The sequence below is a fragment of the Carcharhinus amblyrhynchos genome, chromosome 6 (genome assembly GCF_965287045.1).
Source record: "Carcharhinus amblyrhynchos chromosome 6, sCarAmb.v2.hapA, whole genome shotgun sequence".
Taxonomy (NCBI): domain Eukaryota; kingdom Metazoa; phylum Chordata; class Chondrichthyes; order Carcharhiniformes; family Carcharhinidae; genus Carcharhinus; species Carcharhinus amblyrhynchos.
Window position 1 is genome coordinate 13479473 of NC_137329.1, and position 24862 is coordinate 13504334.

The following is a 24862-nucleotide window of genomic DNA, read 5'->3' on the forward strand; positions in this document are numbered from 1 at the left end:
CAGAAATTCAGCTAATGCTCTGGGGATCTGGGTTCGAATCCTGCCATGGTAGATGGTGGAATTTGAATTCAATATATAAAAAAAATCTGCAATTAAGAATCTACTGATGACCATGAAACCATTGTCGAAAAAACCCATCTGATTCACTAACGTCCTTCAGGGAAGGAAATCTGCTGTCCTTACCTGGTTTGGCCTACATGTGGCTCCAGAGCCACAACAACTACCTTCTGAAATAGCCTAGCAAGCCACTTGGTTCAAGGATAACTAAGGATGAGCAATAAATGCTGGCCAGCCAGTGATGCCCAACTCCCACAAATGAACTAAAAAATTCACTGCCGTTCCCTGATGAGATTTTACCTGGCTATCTGGGTTTTTGCGAGACGTGGCTGGTGTGTTGGCATATGAGCTGATGGAAGAACTTGTGTTGATGTCGTCGGTGCTGAGGTTGTCTATTGTGTCGCTAATCCCACTGCTGACGGAACTGCTGTCATCCCAGCTAAAGAGAGAAATAAACACACGCCAATTAGCACAGCACATTCCGTAAACAGCTTCCAACAACACAGGCACCAACCAGTCCTTGTTTTCCACCATCATTTTACAAGAAGCCAGTCTCCCACAGTGGGTGGCTCAGAAACTCTTGGATGTGGACAAAAGGATGTACAAAGCTGCAAAGTTGTCTGACCAGTTAGCTCCATACATTCAATGCAAAAACCTTTGCGTCATCATTAAATTTTGAAATGTGAGTGAGTCATTCATTCAAATACTTCTTGCCTTGCAACACATTTGTTGGTGTCTGGAGTCAATTTATTCCAAGGATGGGGGTCTAGCCTACATTAAATAAACAGCTGAAAACTGCTTCATGCAGCGCCGTGGTGAATTTTTGCCACTCCAGAGATGTAAAATCAGCAACTCTTCAATAAGAATTATGATGCCAAGGCAGTATTTTGGAAAGTCATTTCAGGCCCTGATTTCTAGAAATGCCTCTCATTTGCCAAGGGCATGGGCAAACCAACATTCGGTGACATGGAGTGGTGACATGACGTTTTGCTCCCTTTAGTTCTGCTTTCTTAATATTGAGTGCAGTTCTGGTCACCTCATGATAAGAAGGATGTGGAAGCATAGGAGAAAGTGCAGAGGAGATTTACCAGGATGCTGCATGGTTTGGAGGGTAAGTCTTATGAGGAAAGGTTGACAGAGCTGGGGCTTTTCTCTTTAGAGGGCAAGAGGATGAGAGAAAACTTAATGGAAGTTTTATAAGATGATGAGGGGGATAGATAGAGTGGATATTCAGAGACTATTTCCTCGGGTGGATGTAACTGTTACTAGGGGGCATAACTATAAGGTCCATGGTGGGAGATATAGGAGGGATGTCCGAGGTAAGTTCTTTACTCAGAGTGGTTGGGGCGTGGAATGCACTGCCTGCTCTGATAGTGGAGTCAAACACTTTAGGAATTTTCAAGCGGCTGCTGGATAGGCACATGGAGTACACCAAAATGATAGGGAGTGGGATAGCTTGATCTTGGGCTCAGACGTAGCTCGGCACAACATCATGGGCTGAAGGGCCTGTACTGTGCTGTACAGTTCTATGTTCTAATGAGAGCTGACCTCACAAAAACGTATAACATTCTTCGAAGGCTTGGCTGGATAGATACTGAAAGCCAGTTTCCCCCGTTACAAAATCTAGAAGTAGTGTCACAGAAACATAGAAGATAGGAGCAGGAGGAGGGCATTCGGCCTCGGTCATTGCCTTAGATAAAGGGGTTTGGCCATTTAGGATTGAAATATAAGAACATAAGAAATGGGAGCAGGAGTAGGCCATCTAGCCCTTCGAGCCTGCCCCGCCATTCAATAAGATCATGGCTGATCTGTCGCGGCTCAGTTAAGATATTTCTTCCTTCGGGAGGTTGTGAATCTATGGAGATTTTCAGGCTATGGATTTTGTGGATACAGTAAGAAGTCTCACAACACCAGGTTAAACTCCAACCAGTTTATCTGATAGTAAACCCACAAGCTTTTGGAAACGCTGTTCCTTCGTCAGGTGTGTGGAAAGTTCTGATCAGAGAAGGGCATATAAAGGCACACACAGTTTACAGAATACTGATTAGAATGTTGTGGATACTCAGTCAGTGAGTATATATTCAAGGTTGAGCTTGAGGCACTTTTGGACACAATGGGAATCAAAGAACATGGGGAATAGGCTGGGCAAGCGGACTTGATGCTTCAGGCATGTTCTTACCAAATGACAAAGCAGGTTTGAAGGTGCTGCAGGAGACCTACTTCTGCTAAACGTGTGCTGAAGGGGTAGGGGGATGGGGGACTGAGAGGGTTTCCAGACAATTACCTCAGCTGGTAATCATAAATGGATGATATGTTTAAGGTTGTGCTTTCAAGATCTAAAACAAGGAGGCCGAAACGTTACTACCAGGATCTGTATTCAATGGAGTTTTTTAGGACAAGGCAGGATCTAACTGAAGCTTACAGAATACTGAGAGGCCAAAAGAGTGGACATAGAGAGGACGTTTCCACTATTGGGAGAGACTAGAATCGACGGCACAACCTCAGAGTGAAGGGACGCTCCTTTAAAACCGAGGTGAGGAGGAATTTCTTCAACCACAGGGTGGTGAAGCTGTAGAACTCATCGCCACAGACAGCTGTGGAGGCCAGGTCATTAAGTGTCACTAAGACAGATATAGGTTCTTGATCGATAAGGGGGTCCAGCATTACGGGGAGAAGGCAGGACTATGGGGATGAGAATCATATCAGCCATGACTCAATGGGCTGAATGGCCTAATTCTGCTCCTATATCGTCTGCTAATATGGGATTTTCCCATCCTGCTGCAGTGAATGGAAATTTGGCTGAGCACCAAATTCTCCGACCTTGCTGCAGTGGGAGCGTGGCATGAACAGCCAGTAAGATCACACGCAAACAAATTTAATCCTGTTAGTAGGTAGACTGCCATTTTTTTTCCCCCACATTTAAATAACAGTTTTTACTGGCAGTATTTCACTTTCATAGAATTGCTGCAGTGCAAAAGGATGCCATTCGGCCCATCGAGTCTGCACCGACAATCCCACCCAGATCCTATCTTCATAGCCCCATTCCTTTACCCTAGCTAGTCCTCCTGACTAAATGTGGAGACATAACATACCCTCTGCTGGCCTTATATGTTAAACAACACATATGGAAATTTTCTACATTCTATTGAAAGCAATTATTTTGCACAAATTCTCAGTTTGCCTTCCAATTCCCCCAAAACATTTTCTACGGTGTGCATATTTAATTCCATCGCCATCTAAACTCCAAACTTTCTAAACTCCAATTGCGTTTTCATGGTTTATTAAAATGCTGTAAAATAGCAGGCAAAGAATAACTCACAAAAATTCAATCCGTTTTAAAGTGTGGTATATAATTTCCTACTTAAATGTTCCAGTGTGTTTAGTTTGGTGTGTGCATGCATAGATTCTCACAAGGCAAATTAAACATAAAAGCAGAATAGCATGCCACCAAAGTTGGTAACAGCATGGGCCAAGCAGGTAAAGCTCTACTGGGTCACTTCAATCCTGTATAAACCCTGACTCGTTAACTCCACTCAAAAGTTGTCATTTGCACCCGTTAAGTGAAACGGCAGGTGGCTGAAGAAGGTTCGTAAATCTCAAAACTTTAGCTCAGATTCCAAAAGCCACGGAGAAAAATGTGGGCCACTGCCGTGCTGAGCATTCACATCCACTGGTTTCCTCTGGGCGCATCTCCAGGGGCTGTGGTTTTTGCAAAACAGGAAATCTTCTCTTACCTCACGGACACCGGTCATCATCAGCTGCACTGGACTGGTGGCCCAGTTTTGCACCTGCACTCAGCAGTGCAAAACGTCCCAAGGGTTTTGGGAAATCACACGTCAGCAGTCACTGGATAACAATCAGTGTCCACCCACATCGCTTTGAATAACTAAAAAAAGCTGCAATTTCACCCTACACTCAAAGTAAATGTGCACACCAGCTGTGCATATTATTTTGGAGTGACTGAGCAAATATAATGATTACCTATTACATAATAAGAAGTAGGTAAGGACATTTCATTTTCACAGACATTTCATTTTTTGACGTAAAATGTCGTTGAGTATCTAGCAAGCTGGCTGTGCTTCAGTGCACAGATTAAATTGAGGGGAAGCATGATGGCACAAAAGTTAGCACTGCTGCCTCTCAGCGCCAGGGACACGGGTTCAATTCTGGCCTTGGGTGACCGTCTGTGTGGAGTTGTAATGCTCTCCTCGTGTTTGCATGGGTGTCCTCCAGTTTTGTCCCACAGTCCAAAAGGTGTGCAGGTTAGGTGGACTGGCCACAGTAAATTACCCCTTGTGTCCAAAGATGTGTAGGTTAGGGGAATTAGTCATGATGAAGGTGCAGGGTTACGAGGATGTGGGGTGGGCCTATAAGATGCTCTTTTGGAGAGCTGGTGCAGACTCGAAGGGCCAAATGGCCTCCTTCTGCACTGTAGGGATTCTATGAAACATAAGGAGCTTAATGTAGCCAATTTCATTGCGGGTTTCAAAACTGCTGGTATTCCAGTTAAAATGATGCAAATTCTGTACAATATTGTGTATTTTTCTATTTGCTTGTGGGATGTGGGTGGCCAGCATTTATTGCCCATCCCTAGTTTCCCTTGATCAGAGGGCAGTTGAGAGTCAACCACATTGCTGTGACTCTGGAGCCACATGTAAGCCAGGCCAGGTAAGGACAGCAGATTTCCTTCCCTAAAGGACATTAGTGAACCAGATGTTTTTTTCCGACAATCGACAATGTTTTCATGGTCAGCAGTAGATTCCTAATTCCAGATTTTTTTTTTAAAAACTGAGTTCAAACTCCACAATCTGCGGTGGAAGGATTCGAACCCAGGTCCCTAGCGATTTAGCTGAATTTCAGGATTGATGTTCTAGCAATAATACTACTATTTCAAAGAGCTGGCACAAGTAAAATGGGCTGAATGGCCTCCTGTACTGTATCATTCGATATACAGCAAGATGGCCTGTCAAAAATTACCCATTCCTGCAAGCTATTATTTCTCATTCTAATCGAAGAAAATCATCTTCCATTTCAGCTGATTGCTGCAGTGTAGGCAGTGGTAAAATGTGCAGCCTCTGTAGCTACTCTTGATTCTTTTCTTCAAATCAAGCTAGCTGCCCAAACCACCATCCAACACAGCCCACCTAGGACAGTCTCAGTGCTATGGAGTATCGTGATAGTGCCACAGGACTAGTAATCTACGGTCCCAAGTTCAAATCCCACCAGGTCAGATGGTGAAGTTTGAATTCAACAAAAAAAAAATTGGGATCAAAAGTCTAATGATGACTGTGAAATGACTGACAATAATGTCCATTTAGGGAGGGAAAGAAACACACCCCCCTGCCCTCCACATATGATTCCAGATCCATGTAGTTGATGCTTAAATGCCCTCTGAAATGGACGAATGCGGCCCCAGCCAGCAATACCTTAGGAATACTTTTGCACGAGAATCAGAAGGATTCAAGTGCCACTCCAACAGCAAAGATTTCCACCGACATTCCAGTGCAGTACCAAGGGAGTGCTACATCATTGCTGGCGCTGTCTTTTCGACGAGACATTAAACCGAGTCTTCTTCTGCTGTCAGAGCTGGGTGTAAAAGATGCCATGGTACGATTGGACAACTATTGTTCGATTGGCAGCTGGGGAGTTCTTCTGCTATTCTGGCCAATACTCACTAAACAATCGATCAATGGATTAGTCCTTCACTGCTGAGTCGTGGGATCTTGCTTTGTGCACCTTGGTGCTGCAGTTGCTGCACTGCAAATAGTGACTACACTTCAAAAGTATTCCAATGGTCAAGAAAGCACTTTGGGACAGCATGGAGAGCCAGAGAATTGCAAGTTCTTTTCTCCCCTCTGCGAGTGAGTCCAAGGCAGCACATATTTCCTCTACCAAACGTCTATTTGTTTCCTGAGCTGCGGTAGGTAAAAAGCAGAGGCATCTGTAAACATGTAAGTGAGACCCTATTTATCCAGGGTCAGAAGCTTTCTGGCTGCATATGAGGTTTGGGCCTTTGCATTGTTGACCCAAGCAGAGCTTTGGAAAAGTCTGCAGCCAGAAAATCTAAGACATATGGGAACCTTTTTCAGTTTTTCTTTGTTGCTGTTGCAGTTTGGAATTACATAAGAACATAAGAACGTAAAAAATAGGAGCAGGAGTAGGCCATCAAGCCCTTCGAGCCTGCCCTGCCATTCAATAAGATCATGGCTGATCTGTCGTGGCTCAGTTCCACATTCCCGCTCACTCCCCATAACCCTTAATCCCCTTGCCTATCAAAAACCTATCTACCCATGTCTTAAATATATTTAGCGAGGCAGCCTCCACCACTTCAACGGGCAGAGAATTCCAGAGATTCACCACCCTTTGAGTGAAGAAGTTCCTCCTCAACTCCGTTCTAAACCGCCTCCCCTTTATCTTGAGGCTGTGCCCCCTAGTCCTACTGTCCTTTCTGAGCGGGAAGAGCCTCTCCACCTCTATCCTATCCATCCCATCCATCATCTTATATGTCTCAATGAGATCTCCCCTCATTCTTCTAAACTCTAACGAGTACAAGCCTAGTTTATTCAGCCTCTCCTCATAGTTCAACCCCCTCAACTCCCTTAACTACCTCTGTGCGCTGTACTGACCGGTTTCTACTGTCAGTCTCTGTGTTGCCTAATCACCAAGCAAAGCCAGTGGTGCTGGTGGCAAAGCCAGGTCAATGGAGACGGTACATCACCTGCAAACCATGGAACTCAGACTCAAAGCTGCACAAAAACTTCAGCAATTCAAGGAGGCTACTCACCATCACTGTTTCAAGGGCAATTAGGAATGGGCAATAAATGCTGGCCTAGCCAACAGCGCTCACATCTATTAGCAAATCAAAAAGCCACTAACTTGAATTTATATTGTGGCTTTAATGTAATAAAACTCCCAAACGTGCTTCAGAGAAGCGTTATCAGATAGAATTTGACACCCAGCCAACCTTTTATTTATTTATAGGATATGGGCATCGCTGGCTGGGCCAGCATTTATTGTCCATCCCTAATTGCCCTTGAAACGGTGGTGGTGAGTTGCCTTCTTGAACTGCTGAAGTTTTTGTGTAACTTTTTATTCCTTCATGAAATGTGGGCACGGCTGCCAAAGTCAACATTTATTGCCCTTGCCTAATTACTCTTGAGAAAGGTGGTGGTGAATCCCCTCCTTGAATCACTGCAATCCACGTGATGTAGTTTTCCCATGATCCGTTAAGGAGGGAGTTCCCGGATTTTGACCCAGTGACAGTGATCTACTTGCGGGTCAGGATGGTATGTGGCTTGAAGGTGACAAGTGTTTCCGTGCACCATTTTCCCTTTTCCTTCTTCTTCTAGGTGGCAGAGTCTGTGGGTTTGGAAGGTGCTGTTGAAGGAACTTTGGCAGGCTGCTGCAGAGCAAATTGTAGATGGTACATCCTGCTGCCGCTTGCTTCAGTGGTGAAGGAAGAAAATGTTTAAGGTGATAGATGGGGGATGCTAGTCAGGCTTTGTCTTGGACTGTGTTGAGTTTTTGAGTGTTGTTGGAGCTACACTCACCCTGGCAAGTTTGAAGTATTCCATCACACTCCTGACTAGTGCCTTGATGTCAGAAAAGCTTTATATAGTCTAAAAGTGAGCTGCTCATCACAAAATTCCCAACTTCTTTCCTGCTCTTGGAGGCACAGTATTTATTTGACTGGTCCAGTTAAGTCTCTGGTCAATTTTGAAGGAAGTGAAGGTGGAGGATTTAAGAACATTAAGAACATAAGAAATAGGAGCAGGAGAAGGCCATCCAGCCCTTCGAGCCTGCCCCGCCATTCAATAAGATCATGGCTGATCTGTTGTGGCTCAGTTCCACATTCCCGCCCTCTCCCCATAACCCTTAATCCCCTCGCTTATCAAAAACCCATCAACCCGCGTCTTAAAAATATTTAGCGAGGCAGCCTCCACCACCTCAACGGGCAGAGAATTCCGGAGATTCACCACCCTTTGAGTGAAGAAGTTCCTCCTCAACTCCGTTCTAAACCCCCCCCCCCCCCGGCTTTATCTTGAGGCTGTGCCCCCTAGTCCTACTGTCCTTTCTGAGTGGGAAGAGTCTCTCCACCTCTATCCTATCCATCCCATTCATCATCTTATACGTCTCAACGAGATCTCCCCTCATTCTTCTAAACTCTAACGAGTACAAGCCTAGTTTATTCAGCCTCTCCTCATAGTTCAACCCCCTCAACTCCGGTATCAGCCTATTAAACCTCCTCTGCACTCCCTCCAAGGCCAAAATATCCTTGCGTAAGTACGGCAACCAAAACTGCACACAGTACTCCAGCTGCGGCCTCATCAATGCCCTATATAGCCGCAGCAAGACCTCCCTACTTTTATATTCAATCCCCCTCGCTATGAAGGCCAGCATCCCATTCACTTTCCTGACCACCTGCTGCACCTGCAGGCTGGGTTTTTGCAACTCATGCACAAGGACCCTGAGGTCCCTCTGCACCGTCGCCTGCTGCAGTTTTTCGCCAGGTAAGTAATAGTCCATCCTATCATTATTCCTACCAAAGTGGACCACCTCGCACTTGCCAACATTAAATTCCATTTGCCAGTTCCTGGCCCATTCGCCCAGCCTATCTAGATCCTTCTGCAGACTCTCCACACCCTGCGCGCAATTTGCCGTTCCACCAATCTTGGTGTCATCAGCAAATTTCAACACCATACACTCGGCTCCCTCCTCCAGATCATCTATATAAATGGTAAATAGCTGAGGCCCCAGCACCGACCCCTGGGGCACTCCACTAGTCACCAATCGCCAATCCGAATAGCACCCATTAACCCCCACTCTCTGCCTCCTATTTGACAACCAATCCTCTATCCACGCTAACACCCTACCCCCAACTCCATGCCCCCTGACCTTCTGCAATAACCTCTTGTGAGGTACCTTGTCAAACGCCTTCTGAAAATCAAGAAAGACCACATTCACCGGCTCTCCTCTATCCACCGCCCTAGACACATCCTCATAGAGCTCCAATAAATTTGTCAGACACGACTTCCCCTTAACGAAACCGTGCTGCGTCTGCTCTATCAAGCAATTCCCCTCAAGATGCCTCGCTATTTCCTCCTTGATGACGGATTCTAACATTTTACCGACAACAGACGTTAAACTAACCGGCCTATAATTCCCTGCCTTTTGCCTGGCACCCTTCTTAAACAACGGTGTAACATTAGCTGCTTTCCAATCTTCCCCAGAATCCAGCGACGTTTGGAAAATAACCACCAAGGCATCCACTATCACCTCCGCCATTTCTTTCAGAACCCTCGGAGGTAATGCCATTAATTATCAAAGGGTGGCGTACAGATTCTTTTGTTGAAAACAGTCACTGCCTCGTATCTGCAAACTCAAATTATTTGCTACTCATTAGGCAAGCCTGAACATTACCCACGTTTTTCTGCATTGAGCACAATGGTTTCACTACTTGAGGAGTCGTAAATGGACAATGCACAATTATCAGTGACCATCCCCACTTCTGACCTCATAATAGAAGGTAGGTCATTGATGAAATAGCTGAAGGTGGCTGGGCTTAGGGCACTACACTGAGGAACTCCTGCAGAAATGTCCTGGGAAAATTGGACTCCCAACAGCCACAACAATCTTCCTTTATACTTGGTATAACCCCAACGAGTGGGGAGTTTGCCCTTCAACTTCCACTTTCTTCAATTTTGCTCGAGCTCCTTAATGTCACACTCTGCCATATGCTGCCTTGATATCAAGGAGTTCAGTTCTTCTGTCCATGTTTGGACCACAGGGAGATCTGAAGCCTGGTGGTCATTAAAGCTTGGCTGAGAACCCCGACATCCATTAGAATAGCAGGTCACCTGCTCCCCAGAGGAAACACTGTCAGATTGATAGCTCAGAGTCTCCGATCTCTGCAGTCAATTTCACAATTTTTGTTGACAAAACTCAACTTTCAACTGTTGGCGGTTTGCGATTTTTGACATTTCAAAGGCCCTGAATGATTATTTCATATGTGAAACTAATCAATGGAATATATTTTTTCAAAGTTTCTTTTTCCACCCCACTTTAAGTTGTGGTGTTCATTGATTCTAGAAAGTTTACAGTTGGTCAATGGTCATGGAAGTGCAAGAGCTTGGCAGAAGAGATATGAGAGGCCCGAGGGGGTGGGTGGGTTGGAGAGCAGAACTTGGCAAAGGGAGCATGATGGGCCCAAGGGGGTAGGTGGAAGGGCAGAGCCCGACTTAATGGGCATGTGTGGACATGGGGGCATGAGTGGACATAAGGGGTGGGTGGAAGGGCACTGCTTGCCATAGGTGGCATGAGGATGACCTTTTGAACCTACTTTTTAAAAAGGTCGCCTAATGCACATTAGGGGGTCACGTCATCTCTAAGGGGCTGTGAACCACAACTTTTGAAAACCTAGCCCAACTCCATGAAAATTACGGATGAGTAGGAGATACCTTTCTCCGTAATGGAGCCAGCCAGGTTGGGAGTGCTGGATGCAGGCTTCTGACAGGAAGCACTCTGCACCATTTATAGGCACCCACGGAAATGGGATAGGGAATAGAGGAATCGGGACCCACCCACCATTTTTAATAAGGGTCCCAAGTCATACCGACCCAATGATGATCCAGCCCATTAACTCTGTTTCTCACCCCACGGATTTTCCTGACCCATTAAATGTTTCCAGTATTTTCTGCTTCTCTTTCTCACGCCTTCAGCTTTTTTTGCTTTTGCTTAGGACTAGAATCAGAGGGCACAAGTCCAAGCTGTAGGAACGATCCTTTAAAACAGAGATGAGGAGGAATTTCTTCAGCCAGAGAATGGTGAATCTGTGGAACTTTTTGCCGCAGCAGGCTGTGGAGGCCAGGTCATTGAGTGTCTTTAAGACAGGGATAGCTAGGTTCTTGATTAATAAGGAGATCAGGGATTATGGGGAAAAGGCAGGAGAATGGGGTTGAGAAAAATATTGGCCATGATTGAATGGCGGAGCACACCTGATGGGCCGAGTGGCCTAATTCTGCTCCTACGTCTTATGGTCGTCATAAATATTTGTTGACTAACTTACTGCATCTCATTGTGTACAACTGAAACCTTAGAACAAACTAAAGGCCCATCTTTACATGCCGTGACTAATGTATTTTTTTTGAACCAAACATTTAAAAACTCATGCACCACCTACGTAGGTAAGATTGGTTCACTCACAATTGTGAAAAAAAAGCCTCAGAGGATTTTACTTTTCTTTCAAGTTATAATTCCTCTGGCACAGCGGTTACACAATGCAGAGACCGATTTTGCTGCTTGGATGTTCTGAGCTCTGAACTGGTAATCAAGAACCATTCCTCAACATTAGCAGCCTCACTCCCCAAAAATGAAAAGGCTGATGTAATGTAGCTACATCGCCTTTGAAATATTATCATGAGAACCATACCACATTTCCTCAAAAGCTTTTTTTTTTAAAAGCTTTGTGATAAATCTGAAATCAGAATCCCTTAAAAGGAGTTAGATGTAAAGGAATTTTGGACCTACAAGAATTAAGTGCTTTTTTAACCCTTAGCTTATCGGTTTTTTTGAAGAAAACAATCTGTTTAGTTTCCTTAAAGGGGGCGAAGGAGGATACAGTTATCAGTGGGGGTTGGCCGGTTTCAGTAATGAGTTTGGCCATCTATAGAGAAAGGTTAGAATTAAAAATCAACTCTTCTACTGTTAAACGCTACCCTCCCCCCCACCCCCTCACACATACTCACCCTCCCTCTGTAACGTAGGGAGTGCTAAGGGCTGCCACAAAATCATAGAATGGTACAACGCAGGATGTCGCCACCATTCAGCCCATCGAATCTCTTCCATCATTGATGTGATGGTGAATTCCCCCTCCACGCTGCAGGAAACTCCACTCTCCTCCGCTTAGCATGTGTCCATTCCAAGTTGGAAGGGATGCACAGATGAAGGGACGATCCTTTAAAACTGAGGAGGAGGAATTTCTTCAGCCAGAGGGGGGGTGAAGCTGTGGAACTCTTTGCCACAGAAGGCTATGTATGCCAGGTCATCGAGTCTCTTCGAGACAGAGATAGATAGGTTCTTGATCAATAAGGGGATCAAGGGTTATGGGGAGAAGGCAGGAGAATGGAAATGAGGATCATATCCAATAATTGAATGGCAGAGTAGACTCGATGGGCCAAATTGCCGAATTCTGTTTCTATATCTTATGGACTGGAAACCAAGTGGGGTTTGGTGAATCTTTACCCTTTTACTTCCATGATGGTTCTGAGTTCCAGCACGGTCATGCCAGATGCCATCAGAATATTTAAGGATTTGTGAAATATCTTCTCTTCCCACATCTCCCTTCCCAGCTCCCTCACTCCAGTAGGCTATGACTCCGATGAGAACATAATCCTATCTACTTTGCTAGTCCCCCAATTCTTTGACTACAACTTCATTTCTCACATGTGGGCCCACTCAGGATCTCAGAAGGATGTGTGTCTGGATTTCACAGGGTGCCAGCTGGTTGGGAGCTATCCTGGATCAGGCCAGCCTGGAAGACCCAACTATATGTTACATTCCTTGGGCAATTAACCACCTCCAATTGGGGCTTCTGTCCCATTAAGGGAACACGTTCCATGCTTTTAAGGGAGAAAGTTGCCGACCAATCAGAATGCTGGTAGATTTTTAGTGACAGCACTGCCACCAGGAGAGATGGCCATTGCTGGAACTGCAGCCAGGCAGGACGAGCACAATAGAGGCAGCCCAGGAATGAAGGCAAGTCAAACCAGGTTTGCCGAATGGGAGGGAAATCAGGCAGGCCCTGGAAAAACGGGAGAGGTGCCAGTGAGTTAAGGGGGGAGGGGGGGAAGGATGGTGGTGGTGGCATCTTTCGCTGACATTGGGGTGGACCCTCACAGGCCATAGTATGCCTATGTCAGGAGGGTTCCCATCCATCTCCCACTGAAAGGAGTCGGTTGGTTAGGGATCTAACAGGGAATTTACACATGGAAGCGGAAAACATGGCTGAGGTATTAAATGAATACTTTCCACCCATCTTTACCAAGGAGGTCGATGTTCTTCAGGTCATCGTGACGAGAAACTCTCTGTCGCAAGTAGGGTTCAAAATTGATAAGGAGGAAGTGTTGAATAGACTGTCGGTACTGAAAGCGAACAAGGCATCAGGACCGAATGAGATGCATCCAAGGGTATCGAAGGAAGCAAGAGTGGGAATTGCAGGGATGCTGGAGCAGAGGGATCCGGGTGTTGTGTGCATAAATCATTGCAGGCGACGGGACAGCTGGAGAGAGAAGTTAACAAAACATTCGGTATCCTTGGCTTTTATTAACTGGGGCACAGAGTACAAGGACAAAGAAGTTATGCTAAACTTATACAAGACACTAATTAGACCTCGGCTCCGAGTACCACACTATAGGAAGGACATGAACACATCGGAGAGAGTGCAGAAGAGGTTTACAAGAATGGGTTTACGGATGATTGGAGAGGCTGGGACTGTTCTCCTTGGATAGAAGTGGCTAAGAGGAGATTTGATTTGATATAATTTAGTACTATCATGAGTATACAGTGAAAAGTATTGTTTCTTGCATGCTCTACAGACAAAGCATACTGTACATAGAGAAAGAAAGGAGAGAGTGCTGAATGTAGTGTTACATAGAGTCACAGAGGTTTATAGCATGGAAACAGGGCCTTCTTCTGCCCAACTTGTCCATGCCGCCCCTTTTTGTTAAACCCCAAAGCTAATCCCAATTGCCCACATTTGGTCCATATCCCTCTATACCCATCTTACCCACATAACTGTCCAAACGCTTTTTAAAAGACAAAATTGTACCCGCCTCTACTACTACCTCTGGCAGCTCGTTCCAGACACTCACCACCTTCTGTGAGAAATAATTGCCCCTCTGGACCCTTTTGTATCTCTCCCCTCTCATCTTAAACCTATGTCGTCTAGTTTTAGACTCCCCTATCTTTGGGAAAAGATATTGACTATCCAGCTGATCTATGCTCCTCATTATTTTACAGACCTCTACAAGATTACCCCTCAGCCTTCTATGCTCCACAGAAGTCATAGCTAGGGTGTTGAGACTTAATATAAGGTAGGTCCATTCAAAAGTCTGATGGTAGCAGGGAAGAAACTGATCTTGAGTTGGTTGGTATGTAATTATTTACAATCATGAGGAGAAATTGTTCCCACTCATAAAAGGATTGAGAAACAGAGGACACAGATTCAGAGTGACTTGCAAAAGAAGCAAATACAAACGGACCTACCTCGCACTAAGTTGATCTCTCCTAACACGCTAGCTATGACTGCAACACAACGTTATGCACCCTCTCCTTTCCTTCTCTATGAAAGGTATGCCTAGTCTGCCGAGCACGCAAGTAACGATATTTTTCACTGCATACTAATAGATATGACAATAATAAATCAATATCATCGGTGAGCTAGTGCTGACATGATGGGTCAAATGGCTTCCATCCGAATAGTACCAGTTCTATGATTGTGTGAAATTGCACCACCTCCTTATACTCGCTTTCTTGGTTGATTAATCTACTGGTGATGATTGGATCAAATCCATGACCAGCCCGTCAGTCTGGTTTAGCACCAGGTGTTCAGTTTATGCGCCACTAAAACTCAAAAGCGACACCACCATTTTATTCAAATGCAACACAAATATCTGTAAGGGCTGGATAGAACATAGAAAAACTACAGCACAAACAGGCCCTTTGGCCCACAAGTTGCACCGATGATATCCACACCTACTAGGCTTACCTATAACCCTCAGTTCTATTAAGTTCCAGGTACTCATCCAGAAGTCTTTTGGAAGACCCTATCGAATTTGCCTTCACTACCACCGATGGCAGCTGGTTCCACTCGCCCACCACCCTCAGTGAGAAACCTACCCCTGATATCTCCTCTGTACTTACTCCCCAGCACCTTAAACCTGTGTCCTCTCATAGCAACCATTCCAGCCCTTGGAAAAAGCCTCTGAGAATCCACCCAATCTATACCTCAACATCTTATACACCTCTATCAGGTCACCTCTCATCCTTCGTCTCTTTAAGGAGAAAAGACAGAGCTCCCTCAACCTATCCTCATAAGGCATACCACCCAATCCAGGCAACATCCTTGTAACTCTCCTCTGCACCGTTTCAATAGCTTCCACATCCTTCCTGTAATGAGGCGACCAGAACTGAGCACAGTATTCCAAGAGGGGTCTGACTTGGGTCTTATAAAGCTGCAACATTATCTCTGATTCCTAAACTCAATCCCTCGATTGATGAAGGCCAGTACACCATACGCCTTCTTAATCACATCCTCTACCTGCAAGGCCGATTTAAGAGTCCTATGGACCCAGACCCCAAGGTCCTTCTGATCCTCTACACTGCTAAGAGCCTTACCCTTGATATTATACTCCTTCATCCCAGTTGACCTGCCAAAATGTACCACTACACATTTATCCAGGTTGAAGTCCATCTGCCTTATCTGGATGGGTGACTCTTTTCGGGTAACCGACTTTTTTCTTCACATTGACAAAAAAGTGTTTGGCATTACCTGGAAAGAATGATGGCTGAGTTGAACAAGCTGAAAATTTACTTGAATATGAGGGCACCACGGTGGCACAGTGGTTAGCACCGCTGCCTCACAGCACCAGGGACGAGGGTTAGATTCTGGCCTTGGGTCACTACCCGTGTGGAGTTTGCACGCGTGTGTGTGGGTTTCCTCCTGCTGCTCAGGTTTCTTCCCACAGTCCAAAGGTGTGTGTATTAGGTCGATTGGCCATGCTAGGTTGACCCTAGTGTCAGGCGATTAGCAGGGCAAGTATGTGGGATTATGGGAATAGGGCCTGGGTGGGATTGTCGTGAGTGCAGACTCGATGAGCCAAATGGCCTCCTTGTGTACTGTAGGAATTCTATGATTCTATGAGCTGACTTAAGGTGTACAAGTTGTGTGAAACAAACAAACACCTCACAATGCTTTGCTCCTAACAGATTTGCATACAAGTCCACTTGCTTGCAGTCATCACTGGAGCAACACTTGTTTCTGAGTATTGAGAGGTATAATATAACATGCATCAAAAAAAATACAAAAGCTACTTATTATTATTTGCACTGAGCCACTTTAGAACAATTCCACAATCTTAAAAAAAAACATTTTTTTCCCAATTGTAAAACTCGGTGTACTTTCATGTGGGTATTATAACCACATTCAGACACACACACACACACACACACACACACACACACACACACACACACACACACACACACACACACACACACACACACACACACACACACACACACAGCCTGAAACTTCCTCCTTTCCATTAGAGGTGCTCGCTTTTCCAGTCCAACCCTGCCGCTGTTCTTTTGTTGTGGGAGCTCAGTTCCTACTTGGTTACATGCAGGTCAGCAGTGCAAGTGCTCTGTTTCTGCTGAGTTTGCCTTTGTGCTTCCAGAGCCTCCACATTATTGTGTCTCAGATGCCGTTTTAACAATGGGATCCTTAACACAAGATAACAGCAGACAGACAATGAGTCACATACTGCTTTGACATTTTTAAAAATCAATATATTACAATGGCAATCTTTTATAATTACACTGCCCACAAATGTAGGAGCACAGCACTACAGGTAATCAGAGGAGAATGTTAAAATGTAACAATGTGAATATGTTGCTCCTTCACTGCTTGAGTTATAAAGGGATTCTCGCCACTGGGACAGCTTTTTTTTTTAATCTTATCACTGTAACAGTACAAAGTTTTACATTCTTTCTATTTCTGTTTGTATAGTGAGAAATGGTTTTGGCATCTAGGGAGGAGATAAATTCAACCTAATCACATATAAATAGGCCAAAGTATGCACCACGGAGAATTCACAATGACCCCAGTGACAGAAAAGGTGTTCCAGTTTCCTCCCACTGTCCAAAGTTGTGTGAGTTAGGTGGATTGGCCATGATAAATTGCCCCTTAGTGTTGGGGGAAATTAACAGGGAAAAGACGTGGGTTGCAGGGAGAGGGCCTGAGTGGGATTGTTGTCGGTGCAGGCTCGATGGGCCAAATCGCCTCCTTCTGCACTGTAGGGTTTCTACTATTCTATGAAAGGGTGTGTGGGTTAAAGGTATTCATTATTTCGCATTGTAACTGGGATACCTGGAAGCATCACCAGTAGGTGTACCCAATCTTTCTCTTAAAGTGGGCTTTACATTCATAATCTTCAGTGCCACTGGGTCTTGCAAGGAAAAAATATACATCACTAGCAGCGGAGCATCATCTGGGCCTGATCTACTGTGGGACCATGTCAAGATGTGGAGATGCTGGCGTTGGACTGGGGTAAACACAGTAAGAAGCCTCACAACACCAGGTTAAAGTCCAACAGGTTTATTTGGTAGCAAAAGCCACTAGCATTCGGAGCGCTGCTCCTTTGCCAGGTAAGTGGGAGTTCTGTTCACAAAGTATCTTTATATGCCTTCATGAATATTGAGAGCTGACATCAGTTCTCAAGGCTCCTTGGTGAGTTTGAACAAAAAAATTGATTTGTTTAAAAAAAGCAGAATCAGCAGCTTGTACCATTCCTGAGGGGGAAAAGAATGCACAAACAAACTTGCATTCACAATGGTGCCTTGCATAACCTCAGGAGACCTAAAGCATTTTAATTAAAGCTCCAACTGGTTTAATGACACTTCTGTTTCCTTGACTTGGCGGTGTCGTTTTAACAAGATTTCCCCTTCTGATTGTGTTAAAAAGTCAGCTGTGTTCAAAACAGAAACTAAAAGTGGACTCAGGGACTGTTAAAACAACAAGGAATTGAGGGGGGAAATAAACGCAGGGCACAGTAGCACCGTTCTCGGGGGTTACTGTATCAACTATCTTTTCTCACAGCTTGTCTCTCTGCATGTAACCTGAGCTCTCATTAAGCCCTCTGGACAAAAGGGTATAGATCATGCTGCAACATAGCTGCCAACAGGATCTACAGCAATGAAACCTGCATCAGAAAACAGGACAGCAGGCCTTACCTGCTCATGTTACTGATGCCGCCAGCCTAGGAATCAGTCACACAAAGACTATTTATAACAAAACAAGGATTCTGACAATCCCCATATTAACTAGAAGATACAACGTCTGGTAGAACTTGTTTCTGGCAAGAGTCAAAAGGCCAGCAGACTTGACATAAACCAGCGGGATTTCCTTTGTCCCCGACAGAGTATCAGTATTGACCCTTTCCTCGTTATAGCGCAATGTGGATTATAAATTCCAAATATTAAAATTAGACCATGCTGAATTTGGTTGAGAGACATACATCAGATATTCAGTTCTCAGAACCAAACTCAGCCCAAACAGTTTTGATATCTGCAGAATATTTTGTTTCCAACTCGTGTGATTAACTCAACATTCCTTGTTAGCACAGATGGGTTTGAAACATTTTAGTGCCTTCAGTAACTTCATTGCAGTGTTAATGCAAGCCTACCTGTGACTAATAAATAAACTTTACTTTCTACATCTTTGGATACTAAGGGGGAATTAGCATGGCCAGTCCACCTAATCTGTACATCTTTGGAGTGTGGGAGGAAACCGGAGCACCCGGGAGGAAACCCATGTAGACATGGGGAGAAAGTGCAAATTCCACACAGTCACCCAAGGCCAGAGTTGAACCCAGGTCCCTGGCACTGTGAGGCAGCAGTGCCAACCACTGTGCCACCCCTAAAGTTTGAAAATTGATCACAGATCTAACTTATTCCCACTTATCCCCTTGCACAAAGGGCAAACTCCTTACTGAGTTTTTTTATTCTGTTCAATATTGTTCATTTACTATGTTAAAGATATGCTGTAATTAAAAATTGTTATTTATTTGTTTGATTAATTGTGCTGCCAAGCTAAAAGCATTCAGCATTCTTCGTGCTGTACAGCTGAAAAAAATAATAATGGTCAAGAATGCCAGGGAGTATTTGATTATCTTTAAATGAAACTTTTGACTACTGGTACAGTTGTAATTGATTGAAATACTTTTTGTCGAGGTTAACTGTCATCTGATAACTGCTCTAATTAAACAAACTGACTCGGTAGGCAAAACCTGTTCTAGCAGCTCATTTATTAATGCTTTGAGGAAGATTTTAGGCAGGACAGTGCAAAGCACAGCTTGCATTCCAGTAGCAAAAACCTTCTGTTAAATCATTACTCATACGAAAGGGTATGGCCAACAAATGCAATTCATCCACTGCTCAACTTCCCGCAAGTACACACAAGACTAAACTGAGTGAGTGTCTGTGTGTGTGTGTGTGTCTATGTATGTATGTATGTGTGTGTGTGTGAGAGCACGCGTGTCTGTGTGTCTGTATGTCAGAGTGTGTGTGTGTGTGTGTGAGAGCACACGTGTCTGTATGTCAGAGTGTGTGTGTGTGTGTGTGTGTGTGTGTGTGTGTGTGTGTGTGTGTGTGTGTGTGTGTGTGTCTTGGTTGAGTGGGGGAGAGGGGAAGGAGGTCAAAGTGTTTGTACCTCAGTCCTGCGACCCTTGGCCAGAGCATTTCTTCGTTTCAGCGCAGACAAGGCAGGTGCAGAAAAGGGCTGCTGCTGGCTTCTAACTCTGCGGGCTGATCACTGCAACTGATGGTCAGAGCGCATATCTCATTGGGATCAGCCAGCTCTGTTGTCCCAGTGGCGCCTCTTCCAAGCAGTACAGAGCAACGAAAGGGACATCAAGAAGAGCATCTCAAGCTCCTCTGGGAAGAAATTTAAAACCCAAACTGGATCGATCTCCAAGGCACTGGAGAAGCCAAGGGTGGTCAGGGGGTCATGGTATCTGCTTGCAGGCAGGTCAATGAAAAGATTCTTGATGCAGTGGAAACACGGATCTAGGGGAGGTGGAAACGTGCAGAATGGGAGCTGGAATGGGTGCAATGTAGTGAGGCACACTGCTAGGAAGTGCTGATACACTGTAGGATGAATCTCATTCTCTCGTTAGCCATATCAGTTACTCCCTCTCTCTTAAAGGAACGAATTGGGTGGGAAACATCACCATCTGTCAGGATTACAAATGAGATAAATCACAAGCACATTTGTTCTGAATGTAGTCCCAAAATGTGACAGGATGGCAAACAAATTTTTTGAACAATTACAAGCTAAGCCAGGCAAAGTGTATAATCAGTGTAACAATTACTGGATTATGCAGAAACTGAAGAAGCAGTATTTTAGTTTGAAACACCACATGGCTGAACATAAGTCAGCATCTTTTTTTGCATTTAACTTTCTAGAGATGGCCCACAAAAATCTGAGGACATGTACCAACAGACTCAAGAATAGCTTCTTTCCTGCTGTCAGACTTTTGAAAGGTCCTATCATATATTAAGATGACTTTTCTCTTCACCCTACCTGTAATTGCAACACTATATTCAGCATCTTCTTTCCTTCTCCCCTATGCACTCGATGAACAATATGTTTTGCCTGTAGAGCATGCAAGTAACAATTGAACATAGAACAGTACAGCACAGGAACAGGCCCCTAGGCCCACAATATTGTGCCAAACATGACCCTAAATTAAACTAATTCCTTTTGCTTGCCCTTGGTCCATACTCCTCTATTCCTTGCATATTCATGTGTTTGTCTAAAAGCCTTTTAAACACCTCCAGCATATCTGCCTACACCACCATCCCTGGTAGTGCATTCCAGACACCAACCACTCTGTGTAAAAAAATCTTGATGTGGATATGCCAGCGTTGGACTGGTGTAAAAACAGTAAAAAGTCTGACAACACCAGGTTTAAGTCCAACCGATTCACCTGACGAAGGGGGTAACCTCAAAAGCTAGTGAGTTTACTATTAAATAAATCGGTTGGACTTAAACCTGGTGTTGTCAGACTTCTTACTAAAAAATCTTGTCCCTCATATCTCCTCTGAACTCCCCCCTGCCCTCATCTTAAGTGCATGCTTCCTAGTATTAGACACTTCAACGCTGACAAATAGATTCTGACTGTCAACCCTGGCTCATAATTTTATAAATTTCTATCAGGTCTCCCCTCAGCCTCCGCCACTCCAGAGAAAACAACCCAGCCTCTCCGAGTAGCTCATACACTCTAACTTACTTTTCAATGTATCCCAGTACATGTGACAATAAATCACATCAACTCAAATCCCAGACTGGTTTCAGGATGGGAATAGAACATAGAACATAACAGCGCAGAACAGGCCCTTCGGCCCAGGTTGACAGCATTCGGATTCTCAAAGATGCTGCTTACCAGGTATCTGAACGGAGAGGGATCCAGCAATGCAGTGTGTTGCTGTGGATAAGTCTGTGTGACGGGCAGGACAGCTCCAGGCTGAACCTGTACAGATCCTATTACTCATCAGGTTATGAACACGCCTGGCATACAATTGACTGTACAAACATGCGGAACAGGTACTGGCTGCGAGAATTTGGTATGTGGGCCAGTCTGAGATACTGGCACGTGTCTGGATCAAAGGAGCACAGCAGGGCAGGGTGTGACACAGGCTCCTGGCTGCAAACTGGCAAGGTTATTTCACTGAAGGTGGGTTAAGATTTACAGAATACTCACGCTATCACCACTTATTTCCCTGTACCAAGCTCATCTTATACTGATCTCCCAACCATAGGCAGCGTCACGGATGGCTGACCCCGCAGTTACTCTACATCACTGACTTCCAAGGAGCCACAAGCTACATAAGAGCCAAAGTTGACACAGTTCCGGAGCTGATTTTTTTCAAATATTAGTTTTGACATCTGGCTACACCCAAACAGCATTCACACTTATCGGCTGGAATTTTACATGCCATCGATGGGCGGGGCGAGCCAGTAAAATCCTGGCCTATAATCGGATCAGGGTGCGATGAATGTGGGCGGTGGGGAGGACAGTGGGGGCTAGATGCCCGTGCAGTGTGGGGGCTTGCGATTGTGAGGTAGTGGGGGGATAGGTTCAGGCTGACTCCAACAGCAGGAGCCTGACAGCTCTCTGTCCATCTGCTATTGGATATCTGTTATTGGAATTGCGAATGTGCAGAATCAGAGGTCTGCACGTGTGCAATAGCTCCTTCTACAGATGCTATTGCACATGTACAGATACAGAGGTCTGTGCATGCACAATAGCTCCCTCTGCAGGCTGGCTGGTGAACTAAGCCCAGCCCACTGCCAAAAGCAGCTAGAAATGGTCTAGCCCATATTTTCAATGTCGAAGTCCATAAGATTGAGCATGAAAACACACCTGAAGAATAGATCAGGAACTCTCCCATTTTCTTGCTGGCTGCACACTTACAAGAATTATTCTAAAACTCCACCCATAAACTCAAAACAAAGAATTTCACTGCACTGCACCCAGCTTCACGGCAATGTGACACACAAAACCTCTTCCTGCAAAATTACAAATGACCTACCTTTTAATTCCAAAGCTATCCTTAATTCTGGGAAACCATAAAAATAACATCCTTTATTGGAATAGCTAAAAATGTCATGTTGGGGTGGGGTGGTAAGAGGAGACAGGGAGACGAGGGAGGCAGGATAAGGAGAGATTGGTATAAGGAGAGATGGGCAGGGGAGGTGGGGCAAGGGGGGCAGGATATGGGGAGACATGGGGATAGGGTGAAGGGGTCATGGGTAGGGGAATATGGGGTAAGGGATAGGGGATTAGGAGAGACAGGGGTGAGGGGAGACAACGTGAGGGAGACAGGGTATGGTTGGATGAAGTGTGGGGGACGGGTTCAGGAGTAAGGAGAGACAAGGTGAGGGCAGATGGGGCAAGGGGAGGTGGTGAGGTGGAATGGGGGTAAGTTGGGATGGAGTTAAAGGAGGCTGGAGTAAGGGGGAAATGGGAAGGTAAGGGGAGGAAAACAGAGGGTAAGGAGCAATGTGGACTAAAGAGGGTCTGGGAATGGGGAGACTGGAGGTTATGAGAAGACAAGGAGAGAAGCAAGAGGAAATGGGAGAAAGCAGAGACAGAGGAGAGAGTTGGAAAGAGGAAATTTCAAAAGAATTGGATTCTGAAGAAAGGTTAGAAAAATAGAAAAAAACTAGCCAGAATTTGTGGAGATACTATTACAGTGGAATAGGAAAAAAGAATTTAGAGAATGATTCAACTGGATTCCGATTCCACATCAATGGGATTTGAATTTAACTAGTAGAAGGATTGGTGTCAGGATATACTTTTTCCATGCAGAGTGATTCATGCCAGGTGGAGGACTGGAGGCAAAAAAAAATCAATCAATCAATTAAAAGGCAATGAGATGTTGTAGATTGTGTGGAAGGATGAGTTACAAAGGACAAAAAGCCTCCTCCAGGCTTATAGGCCAGAACTCTACCACCTTGTCCACCTCCCCCCGGAATCAGAATGGGCGAGGGTCCGACAACAGAAATCTCTGTTGACCTTGGGCGGGGATTTCCAGTCTTGCCCGAGCAAGGCCGTAAAACCCCACCCACAGGTTGCAATTCCTTTGTCAAAGGTATTCCTGTTCCTGTTGCATCTTGATATTCTGAATCTGGCATGATACTGATACTGATACTGAGCAATCTAACTCATAACTATCCTGAAACAATAATGCATCTCCTATTACATCTCATTGCATTTCCTGTTGGGTGCCTGCTGAAGACTGTTTGTAAAGCTACCAGAATTACTAACATGAATGCGAATACCATATTGCTTATTCACATAATTCTTATGGGACCCCAGGATAAAATCATAGAGGCATACAACACAGAGAAAGGCCCTTCGGCCCATTGAGTCTGCGCCAATCATAAACAAACCATCTAACTAATCTAATCTCGCTTTCCAGCTCTTGGCCCATAACCTTGCATGCCTTGGCATCACGAATGCACATCTAAATACTTCTCAAATGTTATAAGGCTCTTTTCCTCTGCCACCCTTTCAGCAGTGAATTCCAGACTTTCACCACCCTTTGGGTGAAAAGTCTTTCCTCATATTCCCTCCAAACCTTTTGCCCCTTCCCTTAAATCTATGCCCCCCAGTCACTGATCCCCCCAGCAAGGGGGGGGAAGTATCTTCCTGTCTACTCTAGTTATGTCCCTCATAATTTTATACATCTCATTCCCTACTCCCCCACAACTCAGTCTCCTATGCTCTAAGGAAAACAACCCCAGTCAATCCAATCCCTCTTCAAAGGGATTTCATAATCATGGTGTATCAGATGCATCTGTGCCAGTAATCGCTAAAGAGTTGCCTGCTACCCATCTTGTACAGGTCATTTTCAGACACAAGGGATATTCAAGCGGGCAATTTTTCACCTAAACAAAGGGCGCTCCTCACTTTATCCCTTTTGAAAAATGATATGCTGCAGCTACAGTGATACTCAGTGCAGTCATCAGTTACATCAAAGTCAGGGTCTAATGAGCCTACTAAACTGACTGCTCACAGCTTTCCAGTCTCCTGTCTATTTGTCACCTTAAGCATGCTTTTGGAGCTCTTTTTTAAAGTTTATTTATTAGTCACAAGTCAATTTTCATTAACATTGCAGTGAAGTTACTGTGAAAATCCTCTCGTCACCACACTCCGGCACCTGTTCGGGGACACTGACAGACAATTTAGCAAGGCCAATGCGCCTAACCTGCACATCAATAGACTGTGGGAGGAAACCAGAGCACCTGGAGTAAACTCACGCAGACTCCTCATAGACAGTGACTGAAGCCGGGAATCAAACCCAGGTCCCTGGCACTGTGAGACTGCTGTGCTAACCACTGTGCCGCCCTGTACATGTACATTCTGTACATAATAATACAGTTCACTCTTGCCTGTTAAGTTCTCATAAAGCCTTTGATATTTCCTTTCATGACAGTCAACCTGCTTTGACAATCTCTCAG

The 24862-nt window shown here is 44.9% G+C and overlaps 1 protein-coding gene across 10 annotated transcripts in view; it reads right to left on the minus strand.

The window, feature by feature from the left end:
- The window catches only part of nav2a (neuron navigator 2a), an 806339-nt gene that overhangs the window by 131266 nt on the left and 650211 nt on the right, over nt 1-24862 (minus strand). For all 10 annotated transcript variants that reach the window (XM_080189918.1, XM_080189922.1, XM_080189916.1 and 7 more), the window contains one exon: nt 358-496. In XM_080189918.1, coding sequence (XP_080046044.1) covers nt 358-496 — 139 coding nt within the window. The remainder of the gene's footprint in view (nt 1-357; nt 497-24862) is intronic.